This window comes from Salarias fasciatus, chromosome 13 (assembly GCF_902148845.1).
Source record: "Salarias fasciatus chromosome 13, fSalaFa1.1, whole genome shotgun sequence".
Lineage (NCBI taxonomy): Eukaryota > Metazoa > Chordata > Actinopteri > Blenniiformes > Blenniidae > Salarias > Salarias fasciatus.
The window spans coordinates 233,756-260,096 of NC_043757.1; the positions used below are offsets into that span (position 1 = coordinate 233,756).

The following is a 26,341-nucleotide window of genomic DNA, read 5'->3' on the forward strand; positions in this document are numbered from 1 at the left end:
GGTGGAGGCGGTGCTGCAGGGTGGGGTGGTGCTGCAGGGTGGGGGTGGGGGTGGTGCTGCAGGGTGGGGTGGTGCTGCAGGGTGGGGGCGGTGCTGCAGGGTGGGGGTGGGGTGGTGCTGCAGGGTGGGGGCGGTGCTGCAGGGTGGGGGCGGTGCTGCAGGGTGGGGGCGGTGCTGCAGGGTGGGGGTGGTGCTGCAGGGTGGGGGCGGTGCTGCAGGGTGGGGGTGGTGCTGCAGGGTGGGGGTGGGGTGGTGCTGCAGGGTGGGGGTGGTGCTGCAGGGTGGGGGTGGGGTGGTGCTGCAGGGTGGGGGTGGTGCTGCAGGGTGGGGGTGGGGTGGTGCTGCAGGGTGGGGGTGGTGCTGCAGGGTGGGGGCGGTGCTGCAGGGTGGGGGTGGTGCTGCAGGGTGGGGGTGGGGTGGTGCTGCAGGGTGGGGGCGGTGCTGCAGGGTGGGGGTGGTGCTGCAGGGTGGGGGTGGTGCTGCAGGGTGGGGGCGGTGCTGCAGGGTGGGGGTGGTGCTGCAGGGTGGGGGTGGGGTGGTGCTGCAGGGTGGGGGCGGTGCTGCAGGGTGGGGGTGGTGCTGCAGGGTGGGGGTGGGGTGGTGCTGCAGGGTGGGGGTGGTGCTGCAGGGTGGGGGCGGTGCTGCAGGGTGGGGGCGGTGCTGCAGGGTGGGGGTGGTGCTGCAGGGTGGGGGCGGTGCTGCAGGGTGGGGGTGGTGCTGCAGGGTGGGGGTGGGGTGGTGCTGCAGGGTGGGGGCGGTGCTGCAGGGTGGGGGCGGTGCTGCAGGGTGGGGTGGTGCTGCAGGGTGGGGGTGGTGCTGCAGGGTGGGGGCGGTGCTGCAGGGTGGGGGTGGTGCTGCAGGGTGGGGGCGGTGCTGCAGGGTGGGGGCGGGTACTGGAAAGAAAGGCTTACCTGTCCTAGCACCGGGGAAGGGGAGGAGCCTGTCGTCATGGTAGCGGGGGTGAAGGCGGAGCGTTGCCGGAGCTGTGCCGAGGGAACGCCCAGCGACGGGTTTTGGTTGGCTGCAGAGGTGGGCCAGGCGTCCCATCCCTCGCCGTCCGATTGGCCGGCGGCGGCGGCGGGCCAGCTGCAGACAGAGGACTGGCTCAGCGCCGGGGGTTCGGACGCGGTCGGGCCGGACGCGGGGGGGCCGGACGCCAAGGGGCCGGACACCAAGGGGCCGGACGCCGGGGGTCCAGATGCCGGGGGTCCGGACACCAAAGGGCCGGACGCCGGGGGTTCGGACGCCGGGGGGCCGGACGCCGGGGGTCCGGACGCCAAGGGGCCGGACGCCGGGGGTCCGGACGCCAAGGGGCCGGACGCCGGGGGTCCGGACGCCGGGGGTCCGGACGCCAAGGGGCCGGACGCCGGGGGTCCAGACGCCGGGGGTCCGGACACCAAGGGGCCGGACACCAAGGGGCCGGACGCCGGGGGTCCGGACACCAAGGGGCCGGACACCAAGGGGCCGGACGCCGGGGGTACGGACACCAAGGGGCCGGACGCCGGGGGTTCGGACACCAAGGGGCCGAACGCCGGGGGTTCGGACACCAAGGGGCCGGACGCCGGGGGTACGGACACCAAGGGGCCGGACGCCGGGGGTCCGGACACCAAGGAGTCGGACGCCAGGGGTCCGGAAGCCCGGGGTCCGGACGCCGGGGGTCCGGACGCCGGGGGGCCGAACGCCGGGGGTCCGGACACCAAGGGGCCGGACACCGGGGGTCCGGACACCAAGGGGCCGGACACCAAGGGGCCGGACGCCGGGGGTTCGGACGCCGGGGGGCCGAACGCCGGGGGTACGGACGCCAAGGGGCCGGACGCCGGGGGTTCGGACACCAAGGGGCCGGACGCCGGGGGTCCGGACGCCGGGGGTTCGGACACCAAGGGGCCGGACGCCGGGGGTACGGACACCAAGGGGCCGGACGCCGGGGGTCCGGACGCCGGGGGTCCGGACACCAAGGGGCCGGACACCAAGGGGCCGGACGCCGGGGGTTCGGACACCAAGGGGCCGGACGCCGGGGGTCCGGACACCAAGGGGCCGGACGCTGGGGGTTCGGACGCCGGGGGGCCGAACGCCGGGGGTACGGACACCAAGTGGCCGGACGCCGGGGGGTCCGGACACCAAGGAGTCGGACGCCGGGGGTCCGGAAGCCCGGGGTCCGGACGCCGGGGGTCCGGACGCCGGGGGGCCGAACGCCGGGGGTCCGGACACCAAGGGGCCGGACACCAAGGGGCCGGACGCCGGGGGTCCGGACGCCGGGGGTCCGGACGCCAAGGGGCCGGACGCCGGGGGTCCGGACACCAAGGGGCCGGACGCCGGGGGTTCGGACACCAAGGGGCCGGACGCCGGGGGTCCGGACACCAAGGGGCCGGACGCCGGGGGTTCGGACGCCGGGGGGCCGAACGCCGGGGTACGGACACCAAGGGGCCGGACGCCGGGGGTCCGGACACCAAGGAGTCGGACGCCGGGGGTCCGGAAGCCCGGGGTCCGGACGCCGGGGGTCCGGACGCCGGGGGGCCGAACGCCGGGGGTCCGGACACCAAGGGGCCGGACGCCGGGGGTTCGGACACCAAGGGGCCGGACGCCGGGGGTCCGGACACCAAGGGGCCGGACACCAAGGGGCCGGACGCCGGGGGTCCGGACACCAAGGGGCCGGACGCCGGGGGTCCGGACACCAAGGGGCCGGACGCCGGGGGTCCGGACACCAAGGGGCCGGACGCCGGGGGTTCGGACGCCGGGGGGCCGAACGCCGGGGGTACGGACACCAAGGGGCCGGACGCCGGGGGTCTGGACACCAAGGAGTCGGACGCCGGGGGTCCGGAAGCCCGGGGTCCGGACGCCGGGGGTCCGGACGCCGGGGGGCCGAACGCCGGGGGTCCGGACGCCGGGGGTCCGGACGCCGGGGGTCCGGACACCAAGGGGCCGGACGCCGGGGGTCCGGACGCCGGGGGGCCGGACGCCGGGGGGCCGGACGCCGGGGGTCCGGACGCCGGGGGTCCGGACACCAAGGGACCAGACACCAAGGGGCCGGACGCCGGGGGTCCGGACGCCGGGGGTCCGGACGCCGGGGGGCTGAACGCCGGGCTGCGAGGCGCCACCATACGTACGTGGTGCTGAAGTCGGCCCAGTTGCCGCCGGCAGACGAGGAGGCGGCGGCGGTGTGTCCCGGGGCCGGAGGGGGCGTGGCCGCCGGCTGCCGGGCGGAGGCGGGCGTGGCCGCGGCCGGGGCCGCGGCCCGCAGGTTGATCGGCGCCTCGCCGTCCGGGATCCGCTCGGCGTAGTTGGCCGGGAACCAGCCGGTGCGCCCTCGGAGCTCGCCGCCCAGCCAGCCCGGCTCGCCCGTCTGAGACTCGTCCACCTATCGGAGCGGAGGGGCGGGGTCAGGAGGGGCGGGGTCAGGAGGGGCGGGGTCAGGACGGCTTCAGCTTCCTGCTTCATTCTACACCAAGATGGCAGGTTCTACCAGGAGAACCGTCCACGGCTACAGAACCAGCTGCTGCTCAAAGCTCAGACTCCTGTCCTGTCTCCATTCTGTCTCTTGTCTCCATTCTGTCTCTTGTCTCCAGTTCTGTCTGTTGTCTTCTGTCTCTTGTCTCCAGTTCTGTCTGTTGTCTTCTGTCTCTCGTCTCCAGTTCTGTCTGTTGTCTCCTGTCCTGTCTTTGCTTCTATCTCCCGTCCTTTCTCTGGTCCTGTCTCCTCTGTCCTGTCTGTCTCCTGTCCTGAGGTCTGCTCAGGTTGGACACTGAGAACGACTGAATAAAGTCAAAGTTCTCCTGAAGAGACGAAGAGCAGCGGCTGTTCCTTCATCAGCCCGACGTTCTCCGGACGGCAGCGGTTCTCTTCCACCGGCAAACAGAACAAACACGGAACCGACAGCGAATGGAGATGGAACCAAGATGGAACAGAAGACAGAACGTTCTGGACTGTGATTGGTGGAGGAACAACAGTGGGCGGAGCCAATAACTCAAAACTTACCCACTCCCCCTTTACCTTCAGAGAGCAGAGCAGAGAGAGAGGAGAGCGTTAATACACACACACACACACACACACACACACACACACACACACACACACACACACACACACACACACACACACACACACACTGGCTCGCTCAGCCGGTGGTGGCCTGCAGGGGCAGCAGTGAGTCCAACAGGCTCAGCAAACTGATCAGGAAAGCTGCTCTGTGATTGGCTGCAAACGGGACGCTGAGGACGCTGGTGGAGAAGACACTGGACAAACTGCTGTCCCCCCCCACCCTGTCCACCCTGTCCACCACACAGGGGACAGATTGCTCCCGCTCCGCTGTCTCCAGGACAGACATGTCCATCGCTCTGCCGCAGAATGTCCGTTATCCTCGCACTCCTCACTTTCTTCATCCCGCTCAGCACCCCCGACCCCCCCCCCCCCCCCCACCCTTCTGTCCTCTTTATCCTGGAATATTGCTCATGTCCTTTACACTGTGTCCCCACTGTATATGTCTGACTGTGTGTGTGTGTGTGTGTGTGTACCATGACCACGTCCCCGGGGCTGATGCTGATCTCGTCGTGGCTGCGGGCGTCGAACGGGTACAGAGCTCGGTAATAAACCACCTTCAGCTGCTCCGAGCCGCCGGCAGCACTCTTCTGATCAAACACACCGGGAGGCGGAGCCGTGTCCCCTGAGGACGAGACAAGAGCAGGCCGAGTCAGAGAGTGTGTGAGTGTGTGTGTGTGTGTGTGTGTCTCTGAAAGACACTCCAGAAGACTTCTGTTGTGAAAACAGCTCAGGTCCAGATTCAGAGCAGCTCATGAGGAGAAGCTGCTTCTCAGGATTTTAGGGGAACTGAAGACAGAATGTCCTCCAGGTGGGACAGACAGGCCTGGACCTGTCTCTCAGCCGCAAGAAGCGGCTGTCTGGCTGTGAGACGGGGTGTGAGACGCTGAAGACGACTGCTCGATAAAACTGTTGTCACTGCTCCAAAATCCCAGAGATCAAACTGAAGCACGAGATGGAAAGACAGACTCCCAGAGTCCCTCCAGGCCGTCTCTGTCCTCTACTCCCAGTCCACACAGAGACACAGGGGTCCAGGTCCCACAGAGACACGGGGGTCCAGGTCCCACAGAGACACAGGGGTCCAGGTCACAGAGGGTTTTTCAATCCGATTGAAAACAGCTGTTGAACACACGTGTCAACATGGACGCCGTAACCAGATCCAGGATCCGTCCTGGTTCTCCAGGGTCCTGGTTCTCCAGGGTCCTGGTTCTCCAGGGTCCTGGTTCTCCAGGGTCCTGGTGAAGCGGGTTATCTGGCGTCCTGTGACATGCGGACAGAGTCTCTCAGGGAGTTTTGGGGTCCAGGTCTTCCTCTCTGCAGCAGCGGTCCTCAGAGTGCTTCATCTGCTGGATCTCTGACCAATGAGACGCTGCTCAGAGAGCCCCTCCCCCGGCCGGGGTTGCAGATGAACTGGTGTCCGTGTTAACTTGTGACCAACAGATGTCAAAAAGCAACTGAAACTACTGGAGGTTCTGCTGACGCCGGTTCTCTACAGCTCCAGCAAATTGATCAGTTCAGAGTCTTAAGTGAGTCTGATTCTAACATCTGCTGCTTCCAGCATGAGTGTACAGGAAGCTGTCACCGGTTACCATGGCAACCAGTTAATCCAGAACACCGGGAGGTCCGCTGGTTGTCTCTTTCAACAACTGGCTCCATCTCTCCACTCCAGCATTTGTTCTGTCAGGGCTTTTATTAAGAAGTGTTTCTCAGCCACCGTCCAGCTCTTCTGCTTGTTTTCGACTTTCCTGCTTCCTGTTTCCTGCTTTTCGGCTTCCTGTTACGTCACCACCTCACTCCGTACGAGGGAACACGAGCGGCCCAAATAATCTCCGTTCAACAGCTGTTTTCAATCGGATTGAAGAAACACAGATTGGAAATGGAACAGTGTCTCAGTCCATCCACAACAGCTGCTGGGGCCCTCCCCCCACAGCCGGGAAGTCGGGTGGTGGATGGGTGGAAGTCAGGTGGTGTTTGGGCTGAAGTCAGGTGATATTTGGGCTATAGTCAGGTGGTATTTGGGCTGAAGTCAGGTGGTATTTGGGCTGAAGTCAGGTGGTATTTGGGCTATAGTCAGGTGGTATTTGGGCTGAAGTCAGGTGGTATTTGGGCTGAAGTCAGGTGGTGTTTGGGCTGAAGTCAGGTGGTGTTTGGGCTGAAGTCAGGTGGTGTTTGGGCTGAAGTCAGGTGGTGTTTGGGCTGAAGTCAGGTGGTGTTTGGGCTGAAGTCAGGTGATATTTGGGCTGAAGTCAGGTGGTGTTTGGGCTGAAGTCAGGTGATATTTGGGCTGAAGTCAGGTGGTGTTTGGGCTGAAGTCAGGTGATATTTGGGCTGAAGTCAGGTGGTGTTTGGGCTGAAGTCAGGTGGTATTTGGGCTGAAGTCAGGTGGTGTTTGGGCTGAAGTCAGGTGGTGTTTGGGCTGAAGTCAGGTGGCATTTGGGCTGAAGTCAGGTAGTATTTGGGCTGAAGTCAGGTGGTATTTGGGCTGAAGTCAGGTGGCATTTGGGCTGAAGTCAGGTGGTATTTGGGTGGTATTTGGGCTGAAGTCAGGTGGTATTTGGGTGGTATTTGGGCTGAAGTCAGGTGGTATTTGGGCTGAAGTCAGGTGGCATTTGGGTGGTATTTGGGCTGAAGTCAGGTGGTATTTGGGTGGTATTTGGGCTGAAGTCAGGTGGCATTTGGGCTGAAGTCAGGTGGTATTTGGGCTGAAGTCAGGTGGTATTTGGACTGAAGTCAGGTGGAATTTGGGTGGTATTTGGGCTGAAGTCAGGTGGAATTTGGGTGGTATTTGGGCTGAAGTCTGGTGGTATTTGGGTGGTATTTGGGCTGAAGTCAGGTGGTATTTGGGTGGTATTTGGGCTGAAGTCAGGTGGCATTTGGGCTGAAGTCAGGTGGTGTTTGGGCTGAAGTCAGGTGGTATTTGGGCTGAAGTCAGGTGGTGTTTGGGCTGAAGTCAGGTGGTATTTGGGCTGAAGTCAGGTGGTATTTGGGCTGAAGTCAGGTGGTATTTGGGCTGAAGTCAGGTGGTGTTTGGGCTGAAGTCAGGTGGTGTTTGGGCTGAAGTCAGGTGGCATTTGGGCTGAAGTCAGGTGGTATTTGGGCTGAAGTCAGGTGGTGTTTGGGCTGAAGTCAGGTGGTGTTTGGGCTGAAGTCAGGTGGCATTTGGGCTGAAGTCAGGTGGTATTTGGGCTGAAGTCAGGTGGTGTTTGGGCTGAAGTCAGGTGGTATTTGGGCTGAAGTCAGGTGGTGTTTGGGCTGAAGTCAGGTGGTATTTGGGCTGAAGTCAGGTGGTGTTTGGGCTGAAGTCAGGTGGTATTTGGGCTGAAGTCAGGTGGTGTTTGGGCTGAAGTCAGGTGGTGTTTGGGCTGAAGTCAGGTGGCATTTGGGCTGAAGTCAGGTGGTATTTGGGCTGAAGTCAGGTGGTGTTTGGGTGGTATTTGGGCTGAAGTCAGGTGGCATTTGGGCTGAAGTCAGGTGGCATTTGGGCTGAAGTCAGGTGGAATTTGGGTGGTATTTGGGCTGAAGTCTGGTGGTATTTGGGCTGAAGTCAGGTGGTATTTGGGCTGAAGTCAGGTGGTATTTGGACTGAAGTCAGGTGGAATTTGGGTGGTATTTGGGCTGAAGTCTGGTGGTATTTGCGCTGAAGTCAGGTGGTATTTGGGCTGAAGTCAGGTGGTTTTTGGGCTAAAGTCAGGTGGCATTTGGGTGGTATTTGGGCTGAAGTCAGGTGGCATTTGGGCTGAAGTCAGGTGGTATTTGGGCTGAAGTCAGGTGGTATTTGGACTGAAGTCAGGTGGAATTTGGGTGGTATTTGGGCTGAAGTCTGGTGGTATTTGCGCTGAAGTCAGGTGGTATTTGGGCTGAAGTCTGGTGGTATTTGCGCTGAAGTCAGGTGGTATTTGGGCTGAAGTCAGGTGGTTTTTGGGCTAAAGTCAGGTGGCATTTGGGTGGTATTTGGGCTGAAGTCAGGTGGTATTTGGGTGGTATTTGGGCTGAAGTCAGGTGGAATTTGGGTGGTATTTGGGCTGAAGTCTGGTGGTATTTGGGCTGAAGTCAGGTGGCATTTGGGCTGAAGTCAGGTGGTATTTGGGTGGTATTTGGGCTGAAGTCAGGTGGTATTTGGGCTGAAGTCAGGTGGTATTTGGGCTGAAGTCAGGTGGAATTTGGGCTGAAGTCAGGTGGTATTTGGGCTGAAGTCAGGTGGTTTTTGGGCTGAAGTCAGGTGGTTTTTGGGCTAAAGTCAGGTGGCATTTGGGTGGTATTTGGGCTGAAGTCAGGTGGTATTTGGGTGGTATTTGGGCTGAAGTCAGGTGGTGTTTGGGCTGCAGTCAGGTGGTATTTGGGCTGAAGTCGGGTGGTATTTGGGCTGAAGTCTGGTGGTATTTGGGTGGTATTTGGGCTGATGTCGGGTGGTATTTGGGTGGTATTTGGGCTGAAGTCAGGTGGCATTTGGGTGGTATTTGGGCTGAAGTCGGGTGGTATTTGGGCTGAAGTCGGGTGGTATTTGGGCTGAAGTCGGGTGGTATTTGGGCTGAAGTCGGGTGGTATTTGGGCTGAAGTCAGGTGACATTTGGGTGGTATTTGGGCTGAAGTCGGTGGTATTTGGGCTGAAGTCTGGTGGTATTTGGGCTGAAGTCAGGTGGCATTTGGGCTGAAGTCAGGTGGTATTTGGGTGGTATTTGGGCTGAAGTCAGGTGGTATTTGGGCTGAAGTCAGGTGGTATTTGGGCTGAAGTCAGGTGGAATTTGGGTGGTATTTGGGCTGAAGTCTGGTGGTATTTGCGCTGAAGTCAGGTGGTATTTGGGCTGAAGTCAGGTGGTATTTGGGCTGAAGTCAGGTGGTATTTGGGCTGAAGTCAGGTGGCATTTGGGTGGTATTTGGGCTGAAGTCAGGTGGTATTTGGGTGGTATTTGGGCTGAAGTCAGGTGGTATTTGGGCTGAAGTCAGGTGGAATTTGGGTGGTATTTGGGCTGAAGTCAGGTGGTGTTTGGGCTGCAGTCAGGTGGTATTTGGGCTGAAGTCGGGTGGTATTTGGGCTGAAGTCTGGTGGTATTTGGGTGGTATTTGGGCTGATGTCGGGTGGTATTTGGGTGGTATTTGGGCTGAAGTCAGGTGGCATTTGGGTGGTATTTGGGCTGAAGTCGGGTGGCATTTGGGCTGAAGTCGGGTGGTATTTGGGCTGAAGTCAGGTGACATTTGGGTGGTATTTGGGCTGAAGTCGGTGGTATTTGGGCTGAAGTCTGGTGGTATTTGGGCTGAAGTCAGGTGGCATTTGGGCTGAAGTCGGTTGGTATTTGGGCTGAAGTCAGGTGGCATTTGGGTGGTATTTGGGCTGAAGTCAGGTGGTATTTGGGCTGAAGTCAGGTGGCATTTGGGTGGTATTTGGGCTGAAGTCAGGTGGTATTTGGGCTGAAGTCGGGTGGTATTTGGGCTGAAGTCAGGTGGTATTTGGGCTGTATTTGGGCTGAAGTCGGGTAGTATTTTGGTGGTATTTGGGCTGAAGTCAGGTGGTATTTGGGTGGTATTTGGGCTGAAGTCGGGTGGTATTTGGGCTGAAGTTGGTGGTATTTGGGCTGAAGTTGGTTGGTATTTGGGTGGTATTTGGGCTGAAGTTAGGTGGTATTTGGGTGGTATTTGGGCTGAAGTTGGTGGTATTTGGGCTGAAGTCAGGTGGTATTTGGGCTGAAGTCGGTGGTATTTGGGCTGAAGTTGGGTGTCATTTGGGCTGAAGTCAGGTGGTATTTGGGTGGTATTTGGGCTGATGTCGGGTGGTATTTGGGTGGTATTTGGGCTGAAGTCAGGTGGTATTTGGGGGGTATGTGGGCTGGAGTCAGGTGGTATTTGGGTGGTATTTGGGCTGAAGTCGGGTGGTATCTGGGCTGTAGTCGGGTGGTATTTGTGCTGAAGTCGGGTGGTATCTGGGCTGTAGTCGGGTGGTATTTGGGCTGAAGTCGGGTGGTATTTGGGCTGAAGTCGGGTGGTATTTGGGCTGAAGTTGGGTGGTATTTGTGCTGAAGTCGGGTGGTATTTGGGCTGAAGTCGGGTGGATTCTGGGCTGAAGTCGGGTGGTATTTGGGCTGAAGTCGGGTGGTATTTGTGCTGAAGTCGGGTGGTATTTGGGCTGAAGTCGGGTGGATTCTGGGCTGAAGTCGGGTGTTATCTGGGCTGAAGTCGGGTGGTATTTGGGAGGTAGTCGGGTGGTATTTGGGCTGAAGTCGGGTGGTATCTGTGATGAAGTTGGGTGGTATCTGTGATGAAGTCGGGTGGTGTCTGGGCTGAAGTCGGGTGGTATTTGGGCTGAAGTCAGGTGGTGTTTGGGCTGAAGTCTGGTGGTATTTGGGTGGTATTTGGGCTGAAGTCAGGTGGTATTTGGGTGGTATTTGGGCTGAAGTCAGGTGGCATTTGGGCTGAAGTCAGGTGGTGTTTGGGCTGAAGTCAGGTGGTATTTGGGCTGAAGTCAGGTGGTGTTTGGGCTGAAGTCAGGTGGTATTTGGGCTGAAGTCAGGTGGTGTTTGGGCTGAAGTCAGGTGGTATTTGGGCTGAAGTCAGGTGGTGTTTGGGCTGAAGTCAGGTGGTGTTTGGGCTGAAGTCAGGTGGCATTTGGGCTGAAGTCAGGTGGTATTTGGGCTGAAGTCAGGTGGTGTTTGGGCTGAAGTCAGGTGGTGTTTGGGCTGAAGTCAGGTGGCATTTGGGCTGAAGTCAGGTGGTATTTGGGCTGAAGTCAGGTGGTGTTTGGGCTGAAGTCAGGTGGTATTTGGGCTGAAGTCAGGTGGTGTTTGGGCTGAAGTCAGGTGGTATTTGGGCTGAAGTCAGGTGGTGTTTGGGCTGAAGTCAGGTGGTATTTGGGCTGAAGTCAGGTGGTGTTTGGGCTGAAGTCAGGTGGTGTTTGGGCTGAAGTCAGGTGGCATTTGGGCTGAAGTCAGGTGGTATTTGGGCTGAAGTCAGGTGGTGTTTGGGTGGTATTTGGGCTGAAGTCAGGTGGCATTTGGGCTGAAGTCAGGTGGCATTTGGGCTGAAGTCAGGTGGAATTTGGGTGGTATTTGGGCTGAAGTCTGGTGGTATTTGGGCTGAAGTCAGGTGGTATTTGGGCTGAAGTCAGGTGGTATTTGGACTGAAGTCAGGTGGAATTTGGGTGGTATTTGGGCTGAAGTCTGGTGGTATTTGCGCTGAAGTCAGGTGGTATTTGGGCTGAAGTCAGGTGGTTTTTGGGCTAAAGTCAGGTGGCATTTGGGTGGTATTTGGGCTGAAGTCAGGTGGCATTTGGGCTGAAGTCAGGTGGTATTTGGGCTGAAGTCAGGTGGTATTTGGACTGAAGTCAGGTGGAATTTGGGTGGTATTTGGGCTGAAGTCTGGTGGTATTTGCGCTGAAGTCAGGTGGTATTTGGGCTGAAGTCAGGTGGTTTTTGGGCTGAAGTCAGGTGGCATTTGGGTGGTATTTGGGCTGAAGTCAGGTGGTATTTGGGTGGTATTTGGGCTGAAGTCAGGTGGAATTTGGGTGGTATTTGGGCTGAAGTCTGGTGGTATTTGGGCTGAAGTCAGGTGGCATTTGGGCTGAAGTCAGGTGGTATTTGGGTGGTATTTGGGCTGAAGTCAGGTGGTATTTGGGCTGAAGTCAGGTGGTATTTGGACTGAAGTCAGGTGGAATTTGGGCTGAAGTCAGGTGGTATTTGGGCTGAAGTCAGGTGGTTTTTGGGCTGAAGTCAGGTGGTTTTTGGGCTAAAGTCAGGTGGCATTTGGGTGGTATTTGGGCTGAAGTCAGGTGGTATTTGGGTGGTATTTGGGCTGAAGTCAGGTGGTGTTTGGGCTGCAGTCAGGTGGTATTTGGGCTGAAGTCGGGTGGTATTTGGGCTGAAGTCTGGTGGTATTTGGGTGGTATTTGGGCTGATGTCGGGTGGTATTTGGGTGGTATTTGGGCTGAAGTCAGGTGGTATTTGGGTGGTATTTGGGCTGAAGTCGGGTGGTATTTGGGCTGAAGTCGGGTGGTATTTGGGCTGAAGTCGGGTGGTATTTGGGCTGAAGTCGGGTGGTATTTGGGCTGAAGTCAGGTGACATTTGGGTGGTATTTGGGCTGAAGTCGGTGGTATTTGGGCTGAAGTCTGGTGGTATTTGGGCTGAAGTCAGGTGGCATTTGGGCTGAAGTCAGGTGGTATTTGGGTGGTATTTGGGCTGAAGTCAGGTGGTATTTGGGCTGAAGTCAGGTGGTATTTGGACTGAAGTCAGGTGGAATTTGGGTGGTATTTGGGCTGAAGTCTGGTGGTATTTGCGCTGAAGTCAGGTGGTATTTGGGCTGAAGTCAGGTGGTATTTGGGCTGAAGTCAGGTGGTATTTGGGCTGAAGTCAGGTGGCATTTGGGTGGTATTTGGGCTGAAGTCAGGTGGTATTTGGGTGGTATTTGGGCTGAAGTCAGGTGGTATTTGGGCTGAAGTCAGGTGGAATTTGGGTGGTATTTGGGCTGAAGTCAGGTGGTATTTGGGCTGAAGTCAGGTGGTATTTGGGCTGAAGTCGGGTGGTATTTGGGCTGAAGTCTGGTGGTATTTGGGTGGTATTTGGGCTGATGTCGGGTGGTATTTGGGTGGTATTTGGGCTGAAGTCAGGTGGCATTTGGGTGGTATTTGGGCTGAAGTCGGGTGGCATTTGGGCTGAAGTCGGGTGGTATTTGGGCTGAAGTCAGGTGACATTTGGGTGGTATTTGGGCTGAAGTCGGTGGTATTTGGGCTGAAGTCTGGTGGTATTTGGGCTGAAGTCAGGTGGCATTTGGGCTGAAGTCGGTTGGTATTTGGGCTGAAGTCAGGTGGCATTTGGGTGGTATTTGGGCTGAAGTCAGGTGGTATTTGGGCTGAAGTCAGGTGGCATTTGGGTGGTATTTGGGCTGAAGTCAGGTGGTATTTGGGCTGAAGTCGGGTGGTATTTGGGCTGAAGTCAGGTGGTATTTGGGCTGTATTTGGGCTGAAGTCGGGTAGTATTTTGGTGGTATTTGGGCTGAAGTCAGGTGGTATTTGGGTGGTATTTGGGCTGAAGTCAGGTGGTATTTGGGTGGTATTTGGGCTGAAGTTGGTGGTATTTGGGCTGAAGTTGGTTGGTATTTGGGTGGTATTTGGGCTGAAGTTAGGTGGTATTTGGGTGGTATTTGGGCTGAAGTTGGTGGTATTTGGGCTGAAGTCAGGTGGTATTTGGGCTGAAGTCGGTGGTATTTGGGCTGAAGTTGGGTGTCATTTGGGCTGAAGTCAGGTGGTATTTGGGTGGTATTTGGGCTGATGTCGGGTGGTATTTGGGTGGTATTTGGGCTGAAGTCAGGTGGTATTTGGGGGGTATGTGGGCTGGAGTCAGGTGGTATTTGGGTGGTATTTGGGCTGAAGTCGGGTGGTATCTGGGCTGTAGTCGGGTGGTATTTGTGCTGAAGTCGGGTGGTATCTGGGCTGTAGTCGGGTGGTATTTGGGCTGAAGTCGGGTGGTATTTGGGCTGAAGTCGGGTGGTATTTGGGCTGAAGTCGGGTGGTATTTGGGCTGAAGTCGGGTGGTATTTGGGCTGAAGTCGGGTGGATTCTGGGCTGAAGTCGGGTGGCATTTGGGCTGAAGTCGGGTGGTATTTGTGCTGAAGTCGGGTGGTATTTGGGCTGAAGTCGGGTGGATTCTGGGCTGAAGTCGGGTGTTATCTGGGCTGAAGTCGGGTGGTATTTGGGAGGTAGTCGGGTGGTATTTGGGCTGAAGTCAGGTGGTATTTGGGTGGTATTTGGGCTGAAGTCAGGTGGTATTTGGGCTGAAGTCAGGTGGTATTTGGACTGAAGTCAGGTGGAATTTGGGTGGTATTTGGGCTGAAGTCTGGTGGTATTTGCGCTGAAGTCATTTGGCATTTGGGCTGAAGTCAGGTGGTATTTGGGTGGTATTTGGGCTGAAGTCAGGTGGTATTTGGGCTGAAGTCAGGTGGTATTTGGACTGAAGTCAGGTGGAATTTGGGTGGTATTTGGGCTGAAGTCTGGTGGTATTTGGGCTGAAGTCAGGTGGTATTTGGGCTGAAGTCAGGTGGTATTTGGGCTGAAGTCAGGTGGTATTTGGGCTGAAGTCAGGTGGCATTTGGGTGGTATTTGGGCTGAAGTCAGGTGGTATTTGGGTGGTATTTGGGCTGAAGTCAGGTGGTATTTGGGCTGAAGTCAGGTGGAATTTGGGTGGTATTTGGGCTGAAGTCAGGTGGTGTTTGGGCTGCAGTCAGGTGGTATTTGGGCTGAAGTCGGGTGGTATTTGGGCTGAAGTCTGGTGGTATTTGGGTGGTATTTGGGCTGATGTCGGGTGGTATTTGGGTGGTATTTGGGCTGAAGTCAGGTGGCATTTGGGTGGTATTTGGGCTGAAGTCGGGTGGCATTTGGGCTGAAGTCGGGTGGTATTTGGGCTGAAGTCAGGTGACATTTGGGTGGTATTTGGGCTGAAGTCGGTGGTATTTGGGCTGAAGTCTGGTGGTATTTGGGCTGAAGTCAGGTGGCATTTGGGCTGAAGTCGGTTGGTATTTGGGCTGAAGTCAGGTGGCATTTGGGTGGTATTTGGGCTGAAGTCGGGTGGTATTTGGGCTGAAGTCAGGTGGCATTTGGGTGGTATTTGGGCTGAAGTCAGGTGGTATTTGGGCTGAAGTCGGGTGGTATTTGGGCTGAAGTCAGGTGGTATTTGGGCTGTATTTGGGCTGAAGTCGGGTAGTATTTTGGTGGTATTTGGGCTGAAGTCAGGTGGTATTTGGGTGGTATTTGGGCTGAAGTCAGGTGGTATTTGGGTGGTATTTGGGCTGAAGTTGGTGGTATTTGGGCTGAAGTTGGTTGGTATTTGGGTGGTATTTGGGCTGAAGTTAGGTGGTATTTGGGTGGTATTTGGGCTGAAGTTGGTGGTATTTGGGCTGAAGTCAGGTGGTATTTGGGCTGAAGTCGGTGGTATTTGGGCTGAAGTTGGGTGTCATTTGGGCTGAAGTCAGGTGGTATTTGGGTGGTATTTGGGCTGATGTCGGGTGGTATTTGGGTGGTATTTGGGCTGAAGTCAGGTGGTATTTGGGGGGTATGTGGGCTGGAGTCAGGTGGTATTTGGGTGGTATTTGGGCTGAAGTCGGGTGGTATCTGGGCTGTAGTCGGGTGGTATTTGTGCTGAAGTCGGGTGGTATCTGGGCTGTAGTCGGGTGGTATTTGGGCTGAAGTCGGGTGGTATTTGGGCTGAAGTCGGGTGGTATTTGGGCTGAAGTCGGGTGGTATTTGTGCTGAAGTCGGGTGGTATTTGGGCTGAAGTCGGGTGGATTCTGGGCTGAAGTCGGGTGGTATTTGGGCTGAAGTCGGGTGGTATTTGTGCTGAAGTCGGGTGGTATTTGGGCTGAAGTCGGGTGGATTCTGGGCTGAAGTCGGGTGTTATCTGGGCTGAAGTCGGGTGGTATTTGGGAGGTAGTCGGGTGGTATTTGGGCTGAAGTCGGGTGGTATCTGTGATGAAGTTGGGTGGTATCTGTGATGAAGTCGGGTGGTGTCTGGGCTGAAGTCGGGTGGTATTTGGGAGGTAGTCGGGTGGTATTTGGGCTGAAGTCGGGTGGTATTTGGGAGGTAGTCGGGTGGTATTTGGGCTGAAGTCGGGTGGTATCTGTGATGAAGTTGGGTGGTATCTGTGATGAAGTCGGGTGGTGTCTGGGCTGAAGTCGGGTGGTATTTGGGAGGTAGTCGGGTGGTATTTGGGCTGAAGTCGGGTGGTATCTGTGATGAAGTCGGGTTGTGTCTGGGCTGAAGTCGGGTGGTATCTGTGATGAAGTCGGGTGTTATCTGGGAGGTCGTCGGGTGGTATTTGGGCTGAAGTCGGGTGGTATCTGGGCTGAAGTCGGGTGGTATTTGGGAGGTAGTCGGGTGGTATTTGGGCTGAAGTCGGGTGGTATTTGGGAGGTAGTCGGGTGGTATTTGGGCTGAAGTCGGGTGGTATTTGGGAGGTAGTCGGGTGGTATTTGGGCTGAAGTCGGGTGGTATCTGTGATGAAGTCGGGTTGTGTCTGGGCTGAAGTCGGGTGGTATCTGTGATGAAGTCGGGTTGTGTTTGGGCTGAAGTCGGGTGGTATCTGTGATGAAGTCGGGTTGTGTCTGGGCTGAAGTCGGGTGGTATCTGTGATGAAGTCGGGTGGTGTCTGGGCTGAAGCTGGGCGGTATTTGGGAGGTAGTCGGGTGGTCGTTAGCTGAGATCACCTGCTGAGGCCCAGGGATCGGCCGGTTGACTGAACAGCTTGTTGAGTTTCTCCTGCATTTCTGTTTGACCTTTGCCCTCGTCGTCTTTCAGGTCCGTCGGCCCCGCTCCTTTCCTCCCCTCCTCTGCCTCGTCCTCCTCCTTCCCCCTCTTCTTCCTCTCCTCCTCTTCCTGAGTCACCCGGTTTAACCAGGCGTGGGGGGCGGAGGCAGAGGTGGGGCTCGAAGCTTTTGGGGCGGAGCTTCCCGGTTCGTTCTTCCAGGCCACGCCCTCCTCCGCCGACGCCCTGTGAGGCAGAGGTGGTTTCAGCAACAGCCGAGAAAAGGTTTGGGAGGGTTCGGGGGTTTGGGGGTTTTCAGGGGTTCAGGGGCTTTGGGGGGGGGTCCGGGGGGTTCGGGGGTGACGGTCTGGACTCTCACCTGCTCTCCCGCTGCTCGCCCACCGCCTGGCAGAGGGTGTCGGCCTCCAGATCCTTCTGCTTCTGCCTCTGCTGCCGGCTGTGGATCTCCCGCAGCTCCTGCAAGGCATCATGGGAAACAGGAAGGAGCAGCCATGAGGAGGAAGGTGGGATCAGGGGGCCGGTTGCTACGGGTTACCATCCACAACAAACAAAAACAGCAGCAGCAGCAGAGATGATCAGTCACTGCAAACTCCGCCCAGCAGTAATGGATGCTGTTGGTAACCATGGCAACTGAGAAATGCCAACGTGAGTAAAACTTTAATGAACGTTGATATTTCCTGTCTTCAGGGTCAACAGGAGAACACTGGAGAACACGGTGGTCCTCATACAATCCATCTTCCCTAAATGCCGTGAGGCGTCAGAACGTCTGGCTCTGTGACGGCTCTGACTGCAGTGGAGGAACCTGGCTGAGGTGAGGACGAGTCCTGAATCAGGAAGTATCTTCCGTTCATGTCCGCTGTGTCGGCCAGAACACCACTTGTGGCCACTTCAGGTGAGGAGCAATGAGGAGGGAGGCAGGTCGCAGGTGAATAATGGGCTTTACTCACAGTTCCACAGTTCACAGTTCATCATACAAACTGTATGGTGAGAGCATGGGTGTGTGTGTGTGTGTGTGTGTGTGTGGTTTCCTAAACAAAGGAAAGAACAATCAATTAATAAACTGACGTGACAGTAACTACAGTCCAGAATAAACATCAAGTTACCACTTCTACAGCACCACAGGAAACGTAATCATGCCAAAATAAACCGGCGCTCATGGTTACCCAGGCACGGCGGTTTATTGTGAAGGGCACCGGAAGTCCAGACCACCGCTAACCCGTAGCTTGCTCGTCATCTACGGCGATGGTGAATAACTCGGCACAAGTAATAATGGGGAAGCGGTCACGCCCGGGTTCTACCAGCTGTGCAACACGTGGGCTTGTGACCGGACCGGACCGGATCAGCAGCAGGACTCTGGCTGCTGCCACACCTGCAGCATGTGGTCCGCTGGAAGCGGACTGGAGTCCCCGACTCCTGCCGGTCCGGTTCGTACGCGCTGGTGTGAAAGCGGACCAGTTAGTTTTGGTCCGGGACCAAGAACCGTACCGAGACCTCCTCCAGGAGGCGGTCTCGGTGCGGTCTCGGCGCGGTCCGCTGCTGGTGTGAACGTGGACCGGCCTCGGTCCTGTCCGCTCTGTTGTGCAGAAGGCTTTTTGGTCGGCGGAGGCTTCCGTAGCGAGCCGCGCGGCGCATCACGTCACACATGCTGGCCGATCAGGGCTCACTTCCACCACCCACAACACACTATTATGTGACCAGCGCCACCAAGGGGCAGGAGGGTCATAGTGGAGAGTTCATCTGCAAAAACAGGTGGTGTGAATGAACCGAACTGGTTGACAGCTGCGAGGTTTATGAATGATTTATGTCCGAACCGAACCGCTCCAGCGGACTAGAAGGTGTGAAAGCAGCCTAACAGACGGCGGGGAACGGCAGCCCGTCCGCACCGTGCTAACAGTTAGCCACAACATGCCCAGCGCTAACCCAACTTCCCCACCAGAGCCGCGACACATCCAGCGTGCTGCTCCGCCGTGACGCCGCCGAGCTGCAGGTGTCGAGGGGGGCGTGGCGGCCAGACGGCGTGACATATACACCTCTGTGACCTATAACCCCGTGACAACTAAATACATCCCTTCTCAACATATATAAATGATTAACAAACTTGGTGGCCTTTTATACACTGACCTTTGACCTTCTGACCTTCAGTGGTGAACAGTTCAGCTGCACATTAATTCACATCATTTCAGGACGAAATGTTAAAACCAGCAGACCGGACCGCTTCTCCAGGACGGAGACGGACCCTGAACGGCCTCGGTGTCTCTGATCCTCGCCGCTGGCACGAAGCCAGATCGTCTCCAGTCTTCAGATAAATGATGAGACGAAATCTAACTTCAGGACTCCAGATCGTCTCCATCGCACTCACAACCAACTCGGAGAAAAATGTTTCAAGAACGGGACTGATGTCTGAAACCTCCGGAAGCTCCTGCTGCTCCCCACGCCCAACAGGAAGCAGACGAGTCGTCTCAAGGTTCTCCTTGGTTCTACTGGGGACTCCATGGTTCTACTGGGGACTCCATGGTTCTACTGGGGACTCCATGGTTCTACTGAGGACTCCATGGTTCTACTGGGGACTCCATGGTTCTACTGGGGACTCCATGGTTCTACTGAAGACTCCATGGTTCTACTGAGGACTCCTTGGTTCTACTGGGGACTCCTTGGTTCTACTGGGGACTCCTTGGTTCTACTGGGGACTCCATGGTTCTACTGAGGACTCCTTGGTTCTACTGGGGACTCCTTGGTTCTACTGGGGACTCCTTGGTTCTACTGGGGACTCCTTGGTTCTACTGGGGACTCCTTGGTTCTACTGGGGACTCCATGGTTCTACTGGGGACTCCTTGGTTCTACTGGGGACTCCATGGTTCTACTGGGGACTCCATGGTTCTACTGGGGACTCCATGGTTCTACTGGGGGTCTTCAAGGACCACATGGGCAGCGACAGTGAGACCTGGAAGGGGGTCAGGACTCGGGGCCTCCCTGGTCTGAACCCAGTGGTCTGTTATTGGACTTCTGTTCCAGCCTCAGCTAGTCCAGAACCAGCACCATGTTCCAGCACAGGGGGTCCACAAGACCACTTGGCACCAGGACAGCCTAGGTCAGAGGTCAATGATGGACTTCTCCAGGGTTCCCCCAGTGCGGTGTAGACCTGGCCCCCCGCCGGGCGAAGCGTCGCTGGTTTATTTATTGTAAAAGTTTCCAGTCGGGTTGCAGAGACCAGAGACCAGAGACCAGAGACCAGCAGGGCAGAGACCAGAGACCAGAGACCAGAGACCAGAGACCAGAGACCAGAGACCAGAGACCAGAGACCAGAGACCAGAGACCAGAGACCAGCAGGGCAGAGACCAGCAGGGCAGAGACCAGAGACCAGAGACCAGAGACCAGAGACCAGAGACCAGAGACCAGAGACCAGCAGGGCAGAGACCAGAGACCAGAGACCAGAGACCAGCAGGGCAGAGACCAGCAGGGCAGAGACCAGCAGGGCAGAGACCAGAGACCAGAGACCAGAGACCAGAGACCAGCAGGGCAGAGACCAGCAGGGCAGAGACCAGAGACCAGAGACCAGAGACCAGCAGGGCAGAGACCAGAGACCAGAGACCAGCAGGGCAGAGACCAGAGACCAGAGACCAGCAGGGCAGAGACCAGAGACCAGAGACCAGAGACCAGCAGGGCAGAGACCAGCAGGGCAGAGACCAGAGACCAGAGACCAGCAGGGCAGAGACCAGAGACCAGAGACCAGCAGGGCAGAGACCAGCAGGGCAGAGACCAGAGACCAGAGACCAGAGACCAGCAGGGCAGAGACCAGCAGGGCAGAGACCAGAGACCAGAGACCAGCAGGGCAGAGACCAGAGACCAGAGACCAGAGACCAGCAGGGCAGAGACCAGCAGGGCAGAGACCAGAGACCAGAGACCAGCAGGGCAGAGACCAGAGACCAGAGACCAGCAGGGCAGAGACCAGCAGGGCAGAGACCAGAGACCAGAGACCAGAGACCAGCAGGGCAGAGACCAGCAGGGCAGAGACCAGAGACCAGAGACCAGCAGGGCAGAGACCAGAGACCAGCAGGGCAGAGACCAGAGACCAGAGACCAGCAGGGCAGAGACCAGAGACCAGAGACCAGAGACCAGAGACCAGAGACCAGAGACCAGCAGGGCAGAGACCAGCAGGGCAGAGACCAGAGACCAGAGACCAGAGACCAGCAGGGCAGAGACCAGCAGGGCAGAGACCAGAGACCAGAGACCAGAGACCAGCAGGGCAGAGACCAGAGACCAGAGACCAGAGACCAGAGACCAGAGACCAGAGACCAGCAGGGCAGAGACCAGAGACCAGAGACCAGCAGGGCAGAGACCAGAGACCAGAGACCAGAGACCAGCAGGGCAGAGACCAGCAGGGCAGAGACCAGCAGGGCAGAGACCAGAGACCAGAGACCAGAGACCAGAGACCAGCAGGGCAGAGACCAGCAGGGCAGAGACCAGAGACCAGAGACCAGAGACCAGCAGGGCAGAGACCAGAGACCAGAGACCAGAGACCAGCAGGGCAGAGACCAGAGACCAGAGACCAGAGACCAGCAGGGCAGAGACCAGAGACCAGAGACCAGCAGGGCAGAGACCAGAGACCAGAGACCAGCAGGGCAGAGACCAGAGACCAGAGACCAGAGACCAGCAGGGCAGAGACCAGCAGGGCAGAGACCAGAGACCAGAGACCAGCAGGGCAGAGACCAGAGACCAGAGACCAGCAGGGCAGAGACCAGCAGGGCAGAGACCAGAGACCAGAGACCAGAGACCAGCAGGGCAGAGACCAGCAGGGCAGAGACCAGAGACCAGAGACCAGCAGGGCAGAGACCAGAGACCAGAGACCAGAGACCAGCAGGGCAGAGACCAGCAGGGCAGAGACCAGAGACCAGAGACCAGCAGGGCAGAGACCAGCAGGGCAGAGACCAGAGACCAGAGACCAGAGACCAGCAGGGCAGAGACCAGCAGGGCAGAGACCAGAGACCAGAGACCAGCAGGGCAGAGACCAGAGACCAGCAGGGCAGAGACCAGCAGGGCAGAGACCAGAGACCAGAGACCAGAGACCAGAGACCAGAGACCAGCAGGGCAGAGACCAGCAGGGCAGAGACCAGAGACCAGCAGGGCAGAGACCAGAGACCAGAGACCAGAGACCAGAGACCAGCAGGGCAGAGACCAGAGACCAGAGACCAGAGACCAGCAGGGCAGAGACCAGCAGGGCAGAGACCAGATACCAGAGACCAGAGACCAGCAGGGCAGAGACCAGAGACCAGAGACCAGAGACCAGAGACCAGCAGGGCAGAGACCAGAGACCAGAGACCAGCAGGGCAGAGACCAGAGACCAGAGACCAGAGACCAGCAGGGCAGAGACCAGCAGGGCAGAGACCAGAGACCAGAGACCAGAGACCAGCAGGGCAGAGACCAGAGACCAGAGACCAGAGACCAGCAGGGCAGAGACCAGAGACCAGCAGGGCAGAGACCAGAGACCAGAGACCAGCAGGGCAGAGACCAGAGACCAGAGACCAGAGACCAGCAGGGCAGAGACCAGAGACCAGCAGGGCAGAGACCAGAGACCAGAGACCAGCAGGGCAGAGACCAGAGACCAGAGACCAGAGACCAGCAGGGCAGAGACCAGAGACCAGAGACCAGAGACCAGCAGGGCAGAGACCAGCAGGGCAGAGACCAGATACCAGCAGGGCAGAGACCAGAGACCAGAGACCAGAGACCAGCAGGGCAGAGACCAGAGACCAGAGACCAGAGACCAGCAGGGCAGAGACCAGAGACCAGAGACCAGAGACCAGCAGGGCAGAGACCAGAGACCAGCAGGGCAGAGACCAGAGACCAGAGACCAGAGACCAGCAGGGCAGAGACCAGAGACCAGAGACCAGAGACCAGAGACCAGCAGGGCAGAGACCAGAGACCAGAGACCAGAGACCAGCAGGGCAGAGACCAGAGACCAGAGACCAGAGACCAGCAGGGCAGAGACCAGAGACCAGAGACCAGAGACCAGCAGGGCAGAGACCAGAGACCAGAGACCAGCAGGGCAGAGACCAGCAGGGCAGAGACCAGATACCAGAGACCAGAGACCAGCAGGGCAGAGACCAGAGACCAGAGACCAGAGACCAGCAGGGCAGAGACCAGAGACCAGAGACCAGCAGGGCAGAGACCAGAGACCAGAGACCAGAGACCAGCAGGGCAGAGACCAGAGACCAGAGACCAGAGACCAGAGACCAGAGACCAGAGACCAGAGACTCCACGCCTGCGCTCGCTCCCTCTCTCCACTGCCACCCTGACGGCTGAACGCCCCGTCCTGACCCCCGACCCGACGCTCCTCACGCTACCCCCCCGTCCTGACCCCCGTCTCGACGCTCCTCACGCTACCCCCCCGTCCTGACCCCCGTCTCGACGCTCCTCACGCTACCCCCCCGTCCTGACCCCCGTCTCGACGCTCCTCACGCTACCCCCCCGTCCCGACCCCCGACCCGACGCTCCTCACGCTACCCCCCCGTCCCGACCCGGACCAGGAACCAGACCTGTTGAGGGTCTGCTGGGACCAGGATTACTGTTGCAGCATCACATCAGCAGCAGGACCGAACTAACCCTCTCCCCGCGGTCTGAACCGGTCTCCGGGAGGTTTCTGTCCTCCTGAGCTCGCCTCAGGACTCCTGCGGTACCGTTTGCCAGGTGGACCGCCCTAGTCCAGCTCCCCACCTGTCTGTGTCAGCAGGGTTTTCAACTACCACCTCCAGGAGAGCTGCTCTCATGTCCTGAGGGACGCTGGGGACATGGAGTCCCAGTGCCTCTGGACTGGCAGACCGGGGTGCTGGTCCCCTGTTAAAAAAGGAGGACCGGAGGATGTGGTCCAGCGATAGGGGTCAGACTCCTCAGGCTCCCTGGGACAGTCTAGTCCAGGTCCTGGAGAGGAGGACTCCACCGATAGTGAACCTCGGACCCAGGAGGAATTATGTGGTTTTCGTCCTGGTCCTGGAGTCCTGGACCAGCTCTAGACCCTCCACAGGGGCTCCAGGGCTCGTGGGAGTTCATCCATCCAGTCCACATGAGTTTTGTGGACCTGGAGAAGGTGTCGGACCGCGTCCCTCCTGGTGTCTCGTGGGGGGCTTCAGGAATCAGAGTCCAGGGCCCTTTGTTCAGGGCCGTCCGGTCTCTGGAGGACCGGAGCAGGAGTCTGGTCCACATTGAAGGCAGTCAAGTCGGACCTGGTCCTGGTTCATGTTGGACTCCAGCAGGGCTGAACTTTGGTACCGGTTCTGTTCAGAATCTTTATGGACAGAAGTTCTAGGAGCAGCCAGAAGCCGAAGGGGGTCTGTTTCAGGGACCAGGGGCCAGAGGGGGTCCGGTTCAGGGACCAGGGGCCAGAGGGGGTCCGGTTCAGGGACCAGGGGCCAGAGGGGGTCCGGTTCAGGGACCAGGGGCCAGAGGGGGTCCAGTTCAGGGACCAGGGGCCAGAGGGGGTCCGGTTCAGGGACCAGGGGCCAGAGGGGGTTCGGCTCAGGGACCAGGGGCCAGAGGGGGTTCGGCTCAGGGACCAGGGGCCAGAGGGGGTCCAGTTCAGGGACCAGGAGCTGGAGGGGGTCCGGTTCAGGGACCAGGAGCTGGAGGGGGTCCGGTTCAGGGACCAGCAGCTGGAGGGGGTCCGGTTCAGGGACCAGGAGCTGGAGGGGGGCCAGTTTGGGGACCACAGGGTTTCGTCTCTGCTTTTTGCAGATGATGTTCTCCTGTTGGCTCCATGGAACCTGGACCATCATGCACTGGGGCGGTTTGTAGCTGAGTTTGAAGTGACAGGGATGAGGATCAGCACCTCCAAAACCAAGGTCCTGGTCCTGGACCTGGTCCTGGATCAGAAGAAGGTGGTCTGTCCTCTCCAGGTTGGTGGAGAGACTCTGGTCCAGGTGGAGGAGTTTCAGTATCTTGGGGTCTTGTTCACAGTGGGGGGCGGGTGGAGGAGAGACTGACAGGAGGGTGGAGGAAGGGTGGAGGCGAGACTGACAGGAGGGTGGAGGAAGGGTGGAGGAGAGACTGACAGGAGGGTGGAGGAAGGATGGAGGAGAGACTGACAGGAGGGTGGAGGAAGGGTGGAGGAGAGACTGACAGGAGGGTGGAGGAAGGATGGAGGAGAGACTGACAGGAGGGTGGAGGAAGGGTGGAGGCGAGACTGACAGGAGGGTGGAGGAAGGGTGGAGGAGAGACTGACAGGAGGGTGGAGGAAGGGTGGAGGAGAGACTGACAGGAGGGTGGAGGAAGGGTGGAGGCGAGACTGACAGGAGGGTGGAGGAAGGGTGGAGGGGAGACTGACAGGCGGATCGGTGCAGCGGCTGCAGAGATCAGTCGTTTCGGTCCGTCGTGGTGAAGAAGGAGCCAAAAGGAGAAGCTCTGGATTTACCGGTCCGTCTACGTTCCACCCTCACCTCTGGTCCTGAGCTTTGGGTCAGGACCGAAAGGACCAGATCCCGGACACAAGCGGCTGAAATGAGCTTCCTCCGTAGGGGGGCTGGACTCCCTTAGAGACAGGGGGAGGGGCTACGTCACCAGGGCGGAGCTCGGAGTGGAGCAGCTGAGGAGGCTCAGCACCTCTTCAGGACGCCTCCTGGACGCCTCCCTGGGGAGGTGTTCCGGGCATGTCCCACCTGGAGGAGACCCCGGGGAAGACCAGGACACGCTGGAGAGACTATGTCTCTCGGCTGGTCTGGGAACGCCTTGGGATCCTCCAGGAAGAGCTGGAGGAAGAGTCTGGGGACGGGAGGTCTGGGGACGGGGGGTCTGGGGACGGGAGGTCTGGGGACGGGGGGTCTGGGGACGGGAGGTCTGGGGACGGGAGGTCTGGGGACGGGAGGTCTGGGGACGGGGGGTCTGGGGACGGGGGGTCTGGGGACGGGAGGTCTGGGGACGGGGGGTCTGGGGACGGGAGGTCTGGGGACGGGGGGTCTGGGGACGGGAGGTCTGGGGACGGGAGGTCTGGGGACGGGGGGTCTGGGGACGGGAGGTCTGGGGACGGGGGGTCTGGGGACGGGAGGTCTGGGACGGAGGGTCTGGGCGTCTGGGGACGGGGGGTCTGGGGACGGGAGGTCTGGGGACGGGAGGTCTGGGGACGGGGGGTCTGGGGACGGGGGGTCTGGGCGTCTGGGGACGGGGGGTCTGGGGACGGGAGGTCTGGGGACGGGGGGTCTGGGGACGGGAGGTCTGGGGACGGGGGGTCTGGGGACGGGGGGTCTGGGGGCGGGAGGTCTGGGGACGGGGGGTCTGGGGACGGGAGGTCTGGGGACGGGGGGTCTGGGGACGGGAGGTCTGGGGACGGGAGGTCTGGGGACGGGAGGTCTGGGGACGGGGGGTCTGGGGACGGGGGGTCTGGGGACGGGAGGTCTGGGGACGGGGGGTCTGGGGACGGGAGGTCTGGGGACGGGGGGTCTGGGGACGGGAGGTCTGGGGACGGGAGGTCTGGGGACGGGGGGTCTGGGGACGGGAGGTCTGGGGAGGGGGGGTCTGGGGACGGGAGGTCTGGGGACGGAGGGTCTGGGCGTCTGGGGACGGGGGGTCTGGGGACGGGAGGTCTGGGGACGGGAGGTCTGGGGACGGGGGGTCTGGGGACGGGGGGTCTGGGCGTCTGGGGACGGGGGGTCTGGGGACGGGAGGTCTGGGGACGGGGGGTCTGGGGACGGGAGGTCTGGGGACGGGAGGTCTGGGGACGGGGGGTCTGGGGACGGGGGGTCTGGGGACGGGGGGTCTGGGGACGGGGGGTCTGGGGACGGGGGGTCTGGGGACGGGGGGTCTGGGGACGGGGGGTCTGGGGACGGGAGGTCTGGGGACGGAGGGTCTGGGGACGGGGGGTCTGGGGACGGGGGGTCTGGGGACGGGGGGTCTGGGGACGGGGGGTCTGGGGACGGGGGGTCTGGGCGTCCCTGCTCAGGCTGCTGGGACAGAGCCCAGCCGGCCTCTTGCAGGCTGCAGCGTCTCAGGTTTCAGCGTCTCAGGTTTCAGCGTCTCAGGTTTCAGCGTCTCAGGTTTCAGCGTCTCAGGTTTCAGCGTCTCAGGTTTCAGCGTCTCAGGTTTCAGCGTCTC

At 59.2% G+C, this 26,341-nt stretch overlaps 1 protein-coding gene across 1 annotated transcript in view; it reads right to left on the reverse strand.

The window, feature by feature from the left end:
* The window catches only part of itsn1 (intersectin 1 (SH3 domain protein)), a 96,118-nt gene that overhangs the window by 29,792 nt on the left and 39,985 nt on the right, over positions 1-26,341 (reverse strand). Inside the window, exons 11-16 of the mRNA XM_030106486.1 lie at positions 16,629-16,726; positions 16,212-16,495; positions 4,509-4,657; positions 3,973-3,987; positions 3,105-3,355; positions 912-1,086 (exon numbers count right to left, since the gene is read on the reverse strand). Coding sequence (XP_029962346.1) covers positions 912-1,086; positions 3,105-3,355; positions 3,973-3,987; positions 4,509-4,657; positions 16,212-16,495; positions 16,629-16,726 — 972 coding nt within the window. The remainder of the gene's footprint in view (positions 1-911; positions 1,087-3,104; positions 3,356-3,972; positions 3,988-4,508; positions 4,658-16,211; positions 16,496-16,628; positions 16,727-26,341) is intronic.